General features: G+C 42.7%; 1 protein-coding gene across 1 annotated transcript; it reads right to left on the bottom strand.

The window, feature by feature from the left end:
• Positions 1-7433: 7433 nt before the first annotated feature.
• On the bottom strand, positions 7434-10134 carry LOC144937801 (protein reprimo-like). The gene has a single exon (XM_078865274.1). The coding sequence runs from the start codon at positions 9850-9852 to the stop codon at positions 9526-9528; it is 327 nt and encodes a 108-aa protein (XP_078721400.1). The 5' UTR covers positions 9853-10134; the 3' UTR covers positions 7434-9525.
• Positions 10135-18463: the final 8329 nt, after the last annotated feature.

The following is an 18463-nucleotide window of genomic DNA, read 5'->3' as shown; positions in this document are numbered from 1 at the left end:
GCATGCAAGCAACGAAAACCTACATCTTATGACGTTAACAGTTTTATGAGTTTCGATTAAGTTTAGCACATTTGTGTTGAATTGAATGTTCACTGCGTATTCACATACACAGCAGTGCACAGTACTTAGCAAATCATTAACGTTATGAATCCGGAGAGCTAAGTTCGATTCCCAGCCACGGGTAGCATCAATGGCGAGTGGTGAATGTCCTGGGCTCTCACCCTTCACCAATCCACCGTGACCGGCATAGTGAGGTTATGGTAAAACAACCTGCATGGCCAACACTGTGTGGGGAGGCATAGAGCCAGAAACGGATTGATAAAACACAGTCAATTTTCGATTTAAAGCTTTCGTGACTGCAGGGATTCATCTTCTTGGTTCTTTCGGTAAAGACCTGTTCTTCATCTGAGGACGGCTGCTTGCGTTGTGGCCGAAACGTCGTGAGAATTATTTTATTATGTTTTATGTTTATTATTTTATTATTTCCATTCTACGTGACTTTACCGAAAGAACCAAGAAGAAAAAAAACAGTCAATTTTAATTGTTATACTTGTATTACTATTATAGACATAGCATAAAAACTAACGTAATGAGAGCTAATGCACTTTCAATTACAGTACATTGCACTGGTGGAAATATTTCAAATTATTGTTATCAGCTTTTATATGCCTCAGGTTTTCTGTTTAGACGAAAAACACTATATGAATACAGTGAGTCGTCTGAAAATATAAAATGTATTTCTGGTCAAGTATATAGCTGAATTTGTAATCAAGTTTAGTGTGTACTTTCTCGTCTGTGAATACAATCAATTGCATGATATTAATGTGCACACTTCTGTGTAAAGAATTACCACATGTACTCTCAGAACTGCGTAACAATTGTCTCATTACATTTTCTGTACATTGACGGCCGCCGCTGGGATTTTGAGGTCCTGCCCCAAGGGCTGCATCACTCTAACCCACTTAGACAAAAACAAGAACGACGCAAAAGCCAATTCCACTTTGTTTACAGCGTGTAAAAATAGCACGCTAACTGCACAATTCAATATCCATCGTGCCTGATTTTCAGCTATTTGTGGGGGGGGGGGGGGGAATCTTTCAGGAGGTAAAGGTGACAGAGTGCTAACGTAATTGTGGTAGCCTTTGTTATCTTGTTGAAGTCCGTTTGCTTTTTATATCATGTAAAGCGAATTCCCCAAAGTCCATGACAAATCTTGCTGTGGTATTTTATATCAATATTATGGGGGGGGGGGAGAAACAAGCTAAACATTGTATACACTCAATGCAATGCTAAAATGTGATGATAAGGGGAACTGTAAAACAACTTTTGCGACAAGAACATTTTCACGGAAAAGAAAACAAAATATCTGCGTGTATAGTGTACAGAAACTTCACTTAATATTAAAATGTCCACAGTTAACCCTCTCTCAGCAGGAGGTCGCTCCTTATCCCTGCTGCTCGCGCGGTCTGGAGCTTCCTGTGGCCGTCTGTCACATTGATTTTCACTGCTCAGGTCCAAGCGTTACAGCTTCCTCTTCTCTTCTGCTTACGACTGACTGACCATCTGTTGGCGCCATTAATAAATGCATATATAGACAAGACAAATCATGCTTATATGCATGGTTTTTGTAACTCTTTCCAATGTGCTATTATTGCTCGCAAGTTTTTTTTTAAGTTGATGAATGCGTAAATATTCCCTGCTATGACAAATGGATCAGAAGCGTGGACATGCACGCTTCTGATCCAAATAACGAAAAGTGTTTGAAACAAGTGTTCATCACTGGATAATAATACCCTAATGTGCATGGACAATAATTATTAAATATGAATATGCTGATTGTAATTCAAATCCATGTTAATCAGTCCAATCTCTAAATGTGATGTTGCTTATTGTGTCATTTTCTTGCACTTAATCAAAAGCTGTAAATGTCAGCTCTTGGGCACGGGCTCCCCATGGAGATGACAACATGCCTCTGAGCTTGCTGCTGTGAGCACCGCGTTGGCGAGATGTTAACAACCTCGCCTGGTATACAGCGAGCGTGGGTTCGATCCCAACCCTAACGCCTGTTGTATATTTGGAGTTTGCGTGTTTCTCCCCGTGGCCGCGTGGATTTTTATCCTCCGGTTTTTCCCTCCACATGTAGAAACATGCGTCGAGAGTATGTGACTGCATTACATTTCCACGTGATAAGTCACTTCGTTGAGGCCAAGCGGCTTCTGGAAAAGAGCTATACATAGCTCAGTGAGCCTTACCTGGTAAAATACAAAAAAATATTATAAGTTCAAATTGTTATAAATGGTATGTAGCCGTCGAGCTGGGAAGCTTTTCTCTTGCCTGGTTTTTTGACTGCCTTCCCCGGTTGACTTAACCACTTATTATGATATTCTATTCATTTTACACGTGAAAGCCTGTTTAGCCAAAGTTATGTTGTAATAGTGTACATATACAAAGAAAGCCAAAGTTATTGTAGAAGACCCAGCAGTTTGAGGGGCTAACACTCAAAGCCTGCACAGATCACCTGACAGAAACCTACTTGCTGTACTACCTTCTACAGGCATCTTGTTTGTATGCACACAGGTGATTCTCACACGCGTATCCGCATTATCAACCATCTCCACCTAAAAATAACTACATTTCACGTACAGATTAACCACGATTAGAATTAATTGTAACATTAATTGTATCGCCGTGCTATATAAAAAGACAATTATAACATAACTACTTTAACTTTCTAATTGCATTTGTATAATACAGTACCATCTGCTGATGAAACCCAGGTTCAAGCTGCTCTAGAGTTTGTTTAGTTGAACAAATGTTGCTCTCCAATATTGGTCTTATTCACGTGTAGGAGCAGTGGGATTCTGCTGAGATACGCGTGAGCTCACACCGTGCCGCAATATTGTGCAAAATGAACGACGTTGCCGGAACGCAGTGCAGCTGACACGACTCGCAGTTTAGCTGCGAGCCACAGACCGGTCTACTGTGGCCGCGATTGAGCACCGTGAAAGGGTTTGCGGTGATCAGCATCAGCCCCGGGGACTGCCTCTCTCTCTCTCTCTCGCACAACAGCAACACAGCCAGTGACCAAACACTCTGTGATGGTCAAGCGATCAGTCAGTTACACTGAGACTTTTTGAAAATAATTAACTGCACCCTATAAATAATTCGGCTTGGTGTGGGTAAGATGTGGCACAGTGAAGAGTGCACTACGCTACAAACCCGGTGACCTGGGTTCAGTTCCCGGCTATGGGTAATATCAGTGGTGAGTGATATCTGAACAGGTCCTTGGCCCCGTCTACACCACTCCCACTGGCCAGCGTGATGTCGTCTGGCCAAACACCCCCCATTACCAACCCAGGCTGGGGAGGACTTCAAACAAGTTGACAGAGGGCTGTAAATTATTTTACTTTTTTGTTATATATCAATATTCTTACATAATACATTTATTTCCGTGATTAAAAAAAAGATCAAATATCATGAAGGTACTGTAAAAATAATGTGATCACGATTTTCACTGATGATTTTTGAGATGGCGGTAAATATTCCACAACTTCAATGCACAGATCATTGTCTCCGTAAGACAATATTGGTCTTTCATAACAAAATCAATGGTGAGCCTACGTTGGCAGTGGTGCACAAGCACCATTCATAGCACTTGAAGATTGTTTTCGGTTCTTTAATACGATTGATTGATATACACACGATTGTACTCGAAACCCACATTTTACACGTAAAATGGCTTCTTTAAAAAAATGGTCCGCACCTTCATCTGTATATATTAAACAGAATATTATAGGTATTTTAGTGACTAATTTATTACCAAGTATTGTTTTATTTTGATTAATTTTGTCCATATATTACAGTACAGTATGCTAAAACTCACTTGACTGGTCATTATAAGTGCATGAGTGCCATTCCTAGTTACATTTACAATTAAACGTCAACCGTTGTACGACAGTTTTAACTCAATTACAGTACTGCCAAATGCGTTTGTGTGCTCATTAAAAATGCGCGTTCACATTTGCACATGTATATGTAAATCTCTCGACTTTCTGTCCGGGAGTGATGAAGCTGCGATTCAAAACTCATAACACACACATCTCTAGCCAGCATCGTGAGGACGCTTGGAAGAAGGACATATTCAACATGTAATCCGCAGGGCAATGAATCTTGAGCAAATTCAATTATTTGGTCATAGCTCAACTATAAGCACAGCGAGATGACTTTGAAATTAGATGTGTGAAGTGCCGCTTGATATTGCATTGGGACCTGCTCAATATCTTGGCATCGGATGTCTCCTGGAATCCCACAATATGTGTAATTACAGCACAGTTGAGCTCATAAAAAACGAATCACGTTCGGTTTTCGGACCGAATTACATTTTTAGTCACAATTATCTGTAAAGTCATATAGAAAGAATGTTATCAGTATTGTTAAATTGACAGACATTCAGCCTTTTAGATATAAATACATAATGGCCTTCCTCTTCATCAGACCAACAAGGTCATCTTTGCCTTCATTTAATATGCGACTACAGTACTGTACATTAACACAACTATAATGAACTGGCATGACATCTGTTCATATGTTATGGCAATTGACCCCCACAACCTACATTAGCTGAACTTTCGGTAAAATTGCCGAATTAATCATGTTCGTGTCATGCATGACTGGCATCAAACCACTTACATCAACACAATGAGTGTGGCTCAAGTGCCCTTCCAAGTCACCAATGACGTTGACTATTTCAAGTTTATTTGCTTAACCAGGTAATAACTCAAGAGACCAGGATAAGGTTCGTTTGCAAGAGTGAGCTAAATCGCAAAAATGGCAAAAGCAATGAGTTAAATAAAGTAACGACGCAAGGATTTACCTTGCCCACGCTTTCATTGCTCCGCTGGGCGACCTCTGGTTTGAAGGTCACGCGTGATAACAATTGCTTAATGGCAGCATCCCAGATTTGCTAATATTTGACTTTTTAAATCTTCGCTCAGCGTGTGGCTGTTAGATCACACGTTTAAATATAGAGTCAAATGTGTGAAGTTTAAGGGTAATCTCAATGTAAAACAACTAATCAACAGAATGCGTTCATCTAAGATCATCCTTTTGGCATTTTTTTCTTTTGCCGTACTTTGTGGCAACATTTTTCAAATCACAATAATAGTTATATCATACATTCCAGACTTAATACTGAAGACTGAACATAATTGCATCGAATGATTGTTCAAACGAAAGATATACCGGCAAATGCCCTTGGCTCTTTCAACTCATCAGCTTGGATTTGCCCTCAGTCCCGAGAGTTATGGGGCCGAAGCCGCTTGTAGCTTTTCCCAAAAACATCTTCCATCTTCCATTCTGGTTATATCTTCTACTATAATATATATTATACCATATTTATCCACAGTATACTCTTTGGTTTTTTTCGGTTAAGTCACGTAGGTTAAAAATAAAATAAATCATTTATTTTATAATAAATATTTAAAATATTTAAAATAAATCATTTATTTTATTTTTAACCTACGTGACTTTACCGAAAAAGACCCAAAGAGTATAAATCCTTGCAGTCACGAAAGCTTCAAATGTAGAATTATCCACAGTATATTTTGGACCATGCGTATTAGACCTTAAGAAATATGTTAGACCCCCCCCCCAAGCTTAGAGACTCTCTTTTGAAAGTTTACCGCTTGGGATGTTTATCCAATTGTTTATCAAGCGCTTCTCTGCCTTTGGGAAGAGACTGGGGTACCTAGAGAAACCCGCACACATGAAGGGATAACAAGGCAACGTTTTGCACAGATATACTGAAGTATGTCACCAACCTACTTGAACATATCGTGCTGTCAAGTACCTCCTGTATCCCCTGCGCACATCTTCTCGGATATCTTCAGTGGTTCATTTTACAAACACCTCAGTGATCTTTCTGGTATCTTCTAATAGCACATCATCATACATCTCTCAGGCAATTCCCCGTACATCTTCCCGCTAAGATCTCCAAACATTCATGATATCGGCCAAACATCTAAAAGAAACAGGACCATCCTGAAGACCCTTGAGACTCAAGCAAGGCTTTCCTGCTGTGTGATTCAGTACTTTTTAGATAAACGGATTAGTCCGTGTAAATGTTTGTTTCAATACCTCCTCTTTGAACGCGCCACGGATTTCAGTGAGTGAGCTATCAATTGAAATTGTCGTAAATATGAAAAACATTATTTTGTTTCACCTTTGGATCGATATTTTTTTTGGTGCAAAGGCCCAGGCGCTGTTCACACGAACCTACTTCTCAGCATCACTGCGCCAAAACATTGTATACTTGTGTTATTATCATTATAAGGCTATAATCATTATTGTTTTGTTTAACGGGTATGATTGATCAAGTTCCTTAATTGTAATTGATGTTTTACCCTTGAATCTTAATGGGCAATCAAATCTTAAAATGACCATAAAAACCCATCTTCATAACACAAGTTTCAAATAACACACATACAGGTGTCAACACCACTCAGCATTTATAATTGTTCTTGCATAATGCTCAGACGTCGAGTGCTTTTTGTACATTTATTTGTGTGATCTCAACGGGTTTCCCCATTAGCTGGATTATATTATTACATCTTTCCATGGCATCTCCCGCTTACATTTCCTAACATCTCCCTGTAATGTTTTCCCGCACGTGCCGTGCTATGTGGTATCAGTCGTAATAAGCTGTGCAGAACCCTGCTTGTCAAAGCGTGTGGAACGGCCATAATGGCTTGTGGCACCATTTCGGGTGGGCCCTGCCACGTTTTTTCAGTAAGGAGCGACGTTGCTGTGTCTAATCCCAATTGAGTAGTTTGTTGGTAATCTGGCAGCAATGGGATGCTTGACCAACACCAATTACATTGAACGTTCTTTTTTTTCAACTATGGGGGGAAAATTCGAGAACCCAGAGTAAATCCATCCAAAATCGGGGTATAACATGCAAACTCCACACAGAAAATGCACCCGAGTCAGGAATCGAACCCAGGATCTGCTTGTCGTGATGCGCAAGCGTTAGCACTGCACCGCCTCTGCCGCAATACGATCGATCTCGTCAGATCTCGGCAGCTAAGCATGTGTGGGCCTGGAAAGTGGTTGGATGGGCAGTCTCCATGCATAAATTCGGACTCATGTGCTGGTGTCGGGACAGCGTTGTACCATACTGTGCTCCAACGTCCATGCTCTCCCGCCTTCCTTCACCAACCGGCACTGACCAGCATGGTGAAGTATGGGCATACGACCTCTGTGACCCGCATGGCGTATGGAGAATCATCATCCAGCAGTGGATGAACAGGGCTGTACTTGAACACGTATACTCACAGCTCGATACTGAATGACGCAATTTGCGCTGCGCTGTTACCCAGTACCAAAAATAATAGCATCCGCCGTTAATGAAGAAGTATGAAATGACAGCGTTGTGAAAGGTTTATTTATTTTTTACTACATTTAATTAACAAGTGGGCTAAAAGTATACACTGAAATCAGTCGTCTGCATTCATACAAGTTGCACGGATTTGCCCAACAAGGATGCACGCTACACGCAGAGTATAGAGACACAGGACAAATACATTATAGCCATTCTCAATCCACGAGTTGATGACGCTTTTGGGGGTCGTTTGACCATACTTCACCACGCTGGTCAGTGCGGGTTGGCGAAGGAGGACGCCTGGGAAGGACTCGTTTAGATAGTAATCACTCGCCACTGATGCCCGTGAGCCGTGGCCAGGAATCCAACTGCGGTGGCCGGGGTTCATGGAGCGTAATTAGTTAACCACCGCACCACCACCGCTCTACCCTCCCACGTAAAACAGACACGATATATATTCTTAGGTTTTTTTCGGTAAAGTCACGTAGGTAAAAAATTAAATTAATAAAAGTCAAATAAAAATCACGTTTCACAGCACGATAGCTGTACCTTGATACAGCTATCGTGCTGTGACGGTTCCACCTGAAGACGAAAGCTTGTGTTGCCTCCGAAACGTCGTGATTTTTATTTTATTTTATTAATTTTAATTATTTACCTACGTGACTTTACCGAAAAAACCTAAGAATATGAATCCTTGCAGTCATGAAAGCTTCAAATCTAGAAGACACGATATACTGTATACTTTATAATTGTACAGCAATGAATACCAAATACACTGCATTTGAAATCGCACACGCTGCCGTTTAATCGTTTAATTAAAGTACCGTAAACACATGTTTAACATTGCGACCAATATATAGTGTCCCTTCCTCGTATAAACACGGTTAATAGTCCATACGAATAAGACATTACCTCAATGCTAAACCAATCTCCGAATGAAAAGTTTCACTGGGTTCAAACAGCTATAGGGTGGTCCATTTATAGATATCCTACTTGTAAATATATATGGGAAAATATTTTAAAGGAAATTACAGTTTAAGATAGCGATACAGCTTTCGCCACGGTGCGCAACCACAGATAATAATTTTAAAATGCCCAACACGCTTGTTAATAACACTGCATTCAAAGGAGAGAAAATCTATATATAATAGGCAACGTTTGCGTTAATGTTCTCTGCATGTCCATCACCAATATCAATAAAGTTCACTTGCTACATATTTGAACACTCTCCTCTGTGAGACATGGAGCTATCGTCTTCGCGTTATTCGATCACCTGTTGGTTTGAAACGTGGTCATGAGAAATCCACGGTGTGTCTACGAATGGATCGCCCTGCAGAGGATAATTGAGGATCGCGCAGCGCACGCCAGAAATCAGATTAACGATCTCTGAATATCTTCTTGGTTCTTTCGGTAAAGTCACGTAGAAGGGAAGTAATAAAATAATAAAAATAAAACATAATAAAATAATTCTCACGACGGTGAGGACGGCTGCTTGCGTTGTGGCCGAAACGTCGTGAGAATTATTTTATTATGTTTTATTTTTATTATTTTATTACTTCCCTTCTACGTGACTTTACCGAAAGAACCAAGAAGATGAATCCCTGCAATCACGAAAGCTTTAAATCGAAATCTCTGAATATGTACAACAACTTTGTTTTAATTGTCATGACCTTTGTACCGCTCACGACCGAACATGTATACATTCTCAAAATAATCAATCATGAGTAACGCAAGTAAGTACACGGTAGTAGCACGACTTCGGAGAGGAAAACGGCACTGACGATTTAAACATAACTTAAGGTTTTAATTCTCGGTGATCCTGCTTTAGGCATCACATGAATTAAATCCGTATACTCGTTACGTCCTTTTTGAAAATGCAGCACAGGTGTTATAAATTTCGCCAAGGCAGGATTATTTTACACACTACATCGAACAATAAAAAAAAACGTGCGTGAGCATGTCCCCACCATTTCTCGTTCTTGAATACCCACGAGAGTGTAAACCACAGTTCCAGTCGGCGCAGACGCAGTTCCAAATCAAGTGTCCAATGGCCAAACGCTCTTCCATATCCACGAGCGGCTGAGATTTGGTCCTCAGCCTGGGGTTGGTGGGACACGGGGGGAGTGAAGCGTCTCTCCCGCACTTCTTCACATGCTTCCGATCACGATCGCCTCCACCTCTTTGGAAGGTCTCCGCTCCTTGACCAGGAGGTTGAGCATGCTCTCGGACTTTATAAGGAGGTTGCAGCCCAGGAAGAAGATGCCGAACACCACGGTGATGGAGAGCACGCACATGACGGCGATCTGCACGACGCGCGTGATGTAGAGGCTGCGCTCCTCCAGCTCGGCAGACGAGGATCCAGGCCACGTGTCGTCGGACACCACCACCAGTGCCCGGTCGCAGCAGCTGGACGTCTGGACGCCGCTGCTCTGGTTGATGTTCAGGGCAGCCCTGAGCACTGCGCTCGCGTTCATCTTTGCCGCACGACGCTGCAGAGGGGCACCCCGTCGCCTCCCAACAGGCGCCAAGCAGCGAGCTCCACGCACACCACGCAAGCGAGAGAGAGAGAGAGACAGAGCTCTCGGTGAACTCTCTTGCTCACTGCGTCCTCGAGCGCATTGGGGAGCAACGCGTCTTCACTCACGCTGGAGGAGCTGGAGGAGAGAGATGGAGAGAGAAGCTCTGGCCAAAGCGGAGGAGGAGGAGGGGGGGGTGCAGTGGCGCGCGTGACTCGTCCCGGTGCCGCTGGTTTTGATTCTGGCAGCTCTTCCATGTCACGGAGCTTTAAAAGACTTCGGAAGAGACCACGTGTAGGTGGCGGGGGTGGAAGAGGGTTGGGGTGGGTTGGGGAGTCGTGGTGCCTCGGAGGAGGAGGCTGTATAGATCACGCTGAGATAATATCGGGGAAATGCTAGGATACTGAAACAAAATAGATATATATTTTAGTCGATAATTTTCTTTTAATTATGGTGATGCCACAGTCAACGTATTCCCCGGATTATATGACGGCATCTTTTTTTGTTCCCTGTATTTGAGCGCAAAAGTTGGGGGTTGCGTCTTATAATCCGACCGGTGTGTGTGTGATGACATTTTGTTAAAAGTGCACATAGCCTGGCACAAGCGCCACTTCGTGGCGAATGCCCGTGTTGTTGTTGATATTTGTTTAATGTTATTGACACATGGCACAGGTTTGGGGTGCGTCTTTTCGGAGCCTCTCAAAATCCGGATGATGCGGTATTTAGATGCCACCCGTGTATGAATGGGTGATTGCACACGAAGCACCACGTGAACATATGGACTTGTACGTCAACTGCAATGATGGCACGACGAGTCGCGTATGTTAGGCGTACACAACGCGCGCGCAATCCATGACCACTGTCACGGTGTGTGGTGTGCAAACTCACACGGATTTAATGCAACGTGCACACGCGCGCATCCACGTGTTCAACTCGTAACGCGCACAGTTTTCGTTCACTCTCGTGGAGACAAAACGAGTCGGAGGCGCAGACAAGCGGGAAGGCAATCACGTTGGTGAGCGGGGCGCCCAAAAACAAACCAAAGCTCTGCGGTCCTCGATGTATTAAGGTGTTTTCGGTCGATTAATGAGTTGTTTGCATGTGGGAGGAAACCGGATGAAAGAACCACGCGTACTCGGGTCAAACACTTTAGCCCATACAGACAACAACAGTTGTGAGTCCACATTTGCTGTGCCGCCTTCTGGCAAGCCAGGGTTATGGCACCTCGACATCCAATTCTGTGTGACCCACCAAACCTCGCCTCCACGGCACTGAATGATCAAAGGCGCGCAGAGCCACCACCGCCAGTTATATTCCTGCTTGCCTATGTCCTACGACAGTCCAAATGGTCAAAACGTTTAGCACGATGAACTGGGGGCTTGCGAAAGAGCTGGTCAGTCGTGCAGCGTGACTCTGGGATGACGCCAGGGGAGGGCTATCGAGTTGACAAGCAAAGAGGTCCGCTTAAGAGACCGCGAGGTGCTTTGAAGTGGCGGTCAGCTGCTGCGTGGAGGCAGCTTGGAGTGGTGGGGTAGTGGAGTGACGGAGGTGGAGTGGTCGACGTGGAGAGCTTGTTTTAAAGGCAGTTAGAGGCAGAAAGTGTTGGTGGAAGGAGCTGCACGAGTGTGGAGGAGGTCACACGTGGCTGAAGGGGAGGCCGCTTTGTAAGGGCTGCATTGTGCCGAGACGAAATGGCCTGTCACCATTTGTTAACAGTGGAAAAAATAATCACGGGGCTATGTACGGAGAGACTTTGTACAGCAGCTGAAGGTCGCGTTTGGTACATTGCCGTGGTGCGGAAGGGTAATTAACTGGTCACCAGAGTGCAGGTCAGCTACTGGCATCAGCTTGTGTCACAATGGACCCCGTGGAATCAGCGGTGAGTAAATTACTTTGACTTCACTTCATGCGGTCTCTTGCCAGCATGACTAATGTTGAAGTTGGAGGAGAAGAAAAATAATAACACCTTGATGATGAATATTTCTGATGGAAACCAATGTGTGTTTTTAGTTTTAAAGATAGATTGTTGTGAATTTTTGGAGTACATTTTTGACTTGGCTGCTCGTCTATTTGATCACTGCCTAAACGTGCTGAGGCTGATTGTCTTGTATTAGTTGTTCCCCGTGCACACAGAAACAGGGTGTGCTTTGTACAACCTGTGCAAATGATAATGTTTGTGTCTTACCTGTATCCTGACCTTTTTGTGCTTAATGAGATACATTCGTATTCTCATTATCTAAATCCACACGCTATAGGAGTGCCACAGTGGCGAGATGTTAATCACCTAGCCTGACATACAGGAGATCGTGGGTTCGATCCCGATCCTGACGACTGTATTTTTTTCCTCCACATTTAGAAACATGCGTTTAGAGTATTTGGCTGCTGTAAATTTCCACGTAATAAGCCATTTCGTTGAGCTATCATTTGTGGCCAGGTCGCTTCTGAAAAAGAGCTGTAAAGCTCAGTGGGCCTAACCTGATAAAAATAAGTTGTTTTATATGCAGTACACGCTGTAGGAGTGTTTGTCAGAAATGTCTGTCTTTCTTGTTTATCATTATCAATTATAATCACCAGCCATGATCTATCCACTGCTTAATCAATGCCTCCACAAACGATCACCATCTCTCATGGTCTCACAATGCAACAATCCACCGAACGTACTTACACGAGCTCTTCTTATCACCCCGTCTCCGTGGTGGATTCCTCACAGCGTGCATGTTCCCACCTTTAGCTGCCACTATCCCTTCTACCAAAAACGCAGTTACTTTTCCTACGGTTAATATGGTTGTCTCTAACGTGCGTATGTTCTCTAATCCAAGTGTCCATCTCTCTGTCTCTCTCAGTGTGCACCTATCAGCCTTTATTCTATGTTGTGTCATACGTGGCAGAGCAGGTAATCTACACTGTTTAGAAACGTTCTTATTTTCAAACATTGGTGTGTTTCTTTTCGTTATTAAGTTCATTTCCAAACAAGATCCATCAACTCTCATCTGCCTTTTAAATTCAATAACTCATTCACCGTATGACTTTAGTTTTTTATCCATATTTGCAGACTTCTCTTTTCAATTATTCAATGTTATGCTGCAGTCGATTTTCATCTCTTAAAATTACTGTGATCAGAAAATATCAGATGTTCATATTTTCTCAAATTTGTTTGGCTATATTTCTTAAACCCAATTATCAGAAGAACATATATTTTGATGTTGCTGTGAATAACTTCGGAAAAAGCGCGTCTCCTTGTCTGAACCCTTTTCTCATTAAAAGTTTGAACTTTAATTTTATAATAAAAGTCAATGATTTTTAAAAGATATTTTGCTATTTAGGCCTGATTTTTTTTAAAATTCAGAACTTAAATGACTTCATAAATTTCTACTGAGTAAAATGCCTTTTCAAAGACCACAAAGACTATTCACTAGTATTTTAAAGAAAATATCCACGAAGTAAATGGTAGAGCAATCTTTCTTACTCCCAGCTTGCTGTTTTGTTTCGATTATCTCTACCTCACCATTATTCTGTTCCCAGTGATTTTCATAAACAATGTCTATGCATGCAAGAAGAGGCTACAAGATCCGTATATCTCCGAGTCAGTTTTATCACCATATTTTATATATAGAATTATCGCCACATAATTCCATCATTGAGATTTTCCATTTCTGTGAAAATATTTATGGAACAGAGCTACTACTTTTGTTCTAAAAATGGTTCCACTCTTTGATGGTGTTCACAGCCAAACATTTCAACATGTGCAGCAAACTGTTTCATTTTTAACTATGACATCTGGAATGTCCTTATGTTCATCTGAAAACAGTACATTGAATACACGGAACAATTATGAAAAAATGAGAGTCAGAGAGTACAACCAAAACGTGATTGAGGGTGTCATCATTAGCAATGAAAGCACTGGCGGAGCCAGTGGGGGATGGGGTGGCACGTGCCCCCCCAATGATCCGATCGAAATCCCTAATTTCGATCGGATCATTGGGGTTTATTAGTAATAAATCGGGATTTTGCGATCCCCACTGCCACTGTGTAGCATATTATTATGTGCCAGGGACTCTATGAGATGATAGGACAATAGTCTGAGTCCATAATTGGCAATAAGTAACGGCAAATAAATTATAAGTGACTCAGAATTGTGCGCAGTTGTGTATACAGGACACGACTTCCCTGAAGGCATTCACCTTCAGCGAGCGCGATGTCGATCACACAACGCGGTTCGAATTAGACCCTCGATCGATGGCTGCGCCATCGCAGCACACACGTCGAATAAAAAGCAAGGGACAAGTCCTTACTTACTAACAACTCCTCACTTACTAACAACTATAATTTGTCATTGCTGGAGGGGTTGCCCCCCTAACTGAAAATCCTGGCTCCGCCATTAAATGAAAGTTAAAAGGCAGTAAGAAGGCTTATGACGGGCAATTCACAAATGGTAGCCCTTAAGGAGAAAGATGAAACCATATCACATAATAGCCATATGTTTACATTAGTAAAGGGCTTTTATGTAGCAAAACAATCATATATCCCTGGAATTGACCCCCTTTTCTCATTATTGCACGATGTAACCCACAAGAACTTGTGCTCTGCTACATCCGAGCAGTCTTTCTGAATGGTAACTCACCAGATGATGACAGCGTATATTCATATATGGACAGTATCACAGGTGCGTTCGTTCGTTTCTCAATCCGCTTGTTCTGGTGAGGGTCGCGGCGGCAGCATGTTGAGTCGTGGCGGTCCAGACCTCCCTTTCCCTGACGACAGACTCCAGCACTACTGCACTACTATACACTACACTATTATACACTACACTACTATACACTACTATACACAGACTCTTCTTGGTGAATTCCCAGGTGTCCCCAGGCCAGCTGACCGACATCGTCCAGCCAGCGTGTCCTGGGCCGGGCCCGGGGTTCTTTGCCCAGTCTCATAGGTGTCATTCATTGCACGCTGTTTTCTTACGGGGTGTTGCAGAGGAATCAGAGCCGGTGGTGGATGATGGGTCTTAGATGTGGCTTTGATGTGGAGTCAAAGCTGTTCTCGGGAAATGAGAGAAATATCTATGAGAGCAGCTGGGGAGGGGGTCGAGATGTATGATTATCGTTTATGATGTATGGTATTACAGCGTGCGTAGAGTACACTGCAAGGAGTGAAGAACTGTCTGACTGGGAACAAGACATGAGGGACTTGGGAGAGTTGGATATGACAGGAGAAGGCAAGGTGAATCGGATGGTTTATGTGGACAATGCTAGTGCCTGTCTTGTGGTGAAAGTGGTGAGTCAGGGTTATGGATTGTAGCTTGGTGGTGTTGAACGCAAGCGCAGCTCATGCTTAGTTAATCAGGACGTTAAGCCCAGTCTTGGGTATATGAGTGCTCTGCTCGTGTCTGCCAATGCACATCGTGGTCATTTCGTTATCCATAGGCCAGCCTTGCATATGGCACTTGAGTGTAACGAACTGACCACGATGGGTGAATTACTCTGCACTAGTAGACACGCACATTTTGCAACATACTCGCACTCTATTGATAGAGCAGTGTGCATGCGAGCATTGGTGGATCACACCAATGTTGTGAAACTCTCTTCCCGTGAGCAATAGGGTGTTCCCTTGTAATGCACGCCTGTCCATGTGTTTAATTCCGTGGCTTCAGTTGAATAAAGCATTCTGCCAAAGCATGGCATTCTAGCACCTACTATAAGCTCCGGTTGGATACGTGTGGTGCGAAAGAAGTTCAACATACATATGTTCAGGTCGTCATCATGACCAATGGTATAATATTGAATGCGTTGTTGATTACACTATGTAACACAATTATTTGAAGGAATGACACAAATGCACACGTTTTCTCATTGAAAATAGGTACATTTCAAAATATCACTGTCCTGGTCACAAAAGCAAAGTTTGTGGGGAATAATAGCCATTTTCTGTACTTCTGAGGCATAAGCAATAAGGAAATAACACTACCCAGGAACAATTTTTTGTTACACATTGTTATTATATAAGCAGGCAATAAAAGTTGACCAGGAGAGGGCATTTGCGGCAAATGCAGCCCACACTACGCAACAGCACTTACGACTACGGTTGTTAAAAGACAACCGGTAAAACGGTAACCGTTTTCAGAATAGGTTACCGCTTCCGCTGGAATGTTATTCATGAATTCACTCATTGACACGTGCCAACGTACAAACCGCACGGTTGCCTAAGTACATTTTGACCTCGAGTCTCAGTTGAATGCTGTTTGTCTGCTGGGGGGGGAGGGGGTAAGGGCATCCACTAGTGGGATCTACAGAGAGTATTTGGTCTACTCTTTCACACTGACGAAACGCCTTGGAAGTGGTGGGCATACCCACACTTTACCCCCACCACACACGATCTCCCGATCGACTGTGGTGGACAGAAGCGAGGGGATTTAATAAACTTGTTGCATTGTGCCAGTTGCTGGAATGAAACCGGCGAAACTCTGCATTGCAAGTCCAGCGCGCTGACCGTTACACCGACTGCGATTTTAACATCCCAATAAATTCTAGATTTGAAGCTTTCGTGACTGCAAGAATTCATACTCTTAGGTTTTTTCGGTAAAGTCACGTAGGTAAAAAATAAATAATAATAAAGTAATAGAAATAAAATAATAAATCACGACATTTCGGAGGCAACACAAGCTTTACCGAAAAAAGAGTATCCCAATAAATGTTGGCCCAACGTTTCATGTTCACTGGAATTGTTTCCTGCATGCTTCCTTAATACGTCACCATTATTCATCATGCTCAATAGTAATTCCGCATGCTTGTTTAGCTAACGTAATTAATCATTGCTCGCAATTATGTTTAAGGTTATATGACAGTGCTGCTTTAATTATAATTCAAGTTTAGAATTTAGAGGATATATTTTATCTGCATCATATACCATGTGTCATGGCTGTCCTTTAAGACATGTGCTTTTGATTACCGTATAATTATTTGAGACGTTGTGTAATCCGCAATCCTAGTGCGCTTGAGTTCCCTGTTACTGTACGATAACATTGGCCGGCAGGTGGCAGACTTAGCACAGACAATTTATTTTTTTGAAGGCTGTTGATGGTTTTTGCTCTAAAAATATTGCACCTGATGTCCAGTTTTTGACAGAACAATCCACTGCCTTGGACTGAGCGAAGGGGCTTGTGTGTCTTGTATTGTTTTACTTCTTTCGCACCGTACGTAGCCAACCGTGCTAATCGGAGGTCCTGAATATCCGAGGAGTATCCAAGACATTGGATAGGGCCACCCATAACCATTTAGGTACTCATCGAGGGGGGAAACAAATGTGTTATATTTACCAACCCGCATTGACAAACGTGGTGAAGTATGGTCAACCAATAAACCATCCCACCCCTGCCTTTCCCCTCCACGACCGACTTGCGGAGACTCCGTCACCCACACCCAAGCGGCTCTGGATCCACCAACCACGGTGTTGGCTGGGCAAGTGAAGGAGCAGGGATCGGTGTTAAGAATAACTGGGTACGAACAGGACGCCGTCTGGATTTTAACAATCGCTGCGAACAATGCATCATAGGCAAGACATATACTAAACATGGAGTTAGACAAGCTAACCCACTTTCGCCAAGGTTATTCATCGCGACATTAGACGAAAATTGGATTTCAGAAACAAGGGCGTGCATATAAATGGAGCAAATATTAACCATCTCAGATGTTGCTGGTGACACAATCATTACTGCGTTCAACGGGAATGAACTGCAGCAAATGATAGAAGAAGCTCATAAAGATTGAGGACTGCAAAGTTCGGCTCGGGATGAATATGAGCTGAACAAAGGTCACGTTCAACTAGTTCGCTCAACACTTGGAGATATTTGTCAGAGGGATGCAGCTGGAAAGCACAGCGGAATTTGTCTATCTTAGACAGCTGTTGAAGTCGGACTGAAATAATAAAAATATTAACTAAATAGGTGCCTCTTGAAGAAAGCTACTCCACTACATCGTTAAGAAACATGGTCGTTCATGAAACAATATCGATCAACAATTGGAACAATGAGCAAATACGCATGGAGAGATGCATGCTTGGAATTACGCGAAGAGATAACGGAACGTGTGAATTGTAGAATATACGTAGGTTTAGTGACATGACCCAATACTGTTAAGAAAAGTAAGGGGGCTTGGGGGCAGGGCACATCGCCGGAAGGGATCATGGAAGATGGTCAAGAATAATAATGGAGTGGCAACGAAGGAATAGAACGCGTTGAGGGAAGTCGTCCACTGAGAAGATGGAGCGATGAGATTCAGTTCATGTGCTGGGACTGGATAGATTGTTGCATGGCAGACTCGTGGAGAGATGGCGGCTTCGTTCGGCCTTCATCCAGCAGTGGATTGATCATGGTCGATGGTAGTCAACATCTAGTTCACACGTATGAATGTACAATATGAATACTGCAAGTTCTGCTGTAGTAATTTGTATCCAAAAATAAGAAAAAAAAATGTTCACTCCACGCAAGTGAGAATATTCACAGAAAATTATTTGCTTAACGGACAATTTGTTATTAAATAAATATGATGATATACATGTGGACATTTTGTGGAAT

The sequence above is a fragment of the Lampetra fluviatilis genome, chromosome 2, assembly GCF_964198595.1.
Source record: "Lampetra fluviatilis chromosome 2, kcLamFluv1.1, whole genome shotgun sequence".
Classification (NCBI taxonomy): domain Eukaryota; kingdom Metazoa; phylum Chordata; class Hyperoartia; order Petromyzontiformes; family Petromyzontidae; genus Lampetra; species Lampetra fluviatilis.
Note: the sequence above shows the minus strand (reverse complement) of the source record. Positions and strands in the feature narration are given on the sequence as shown.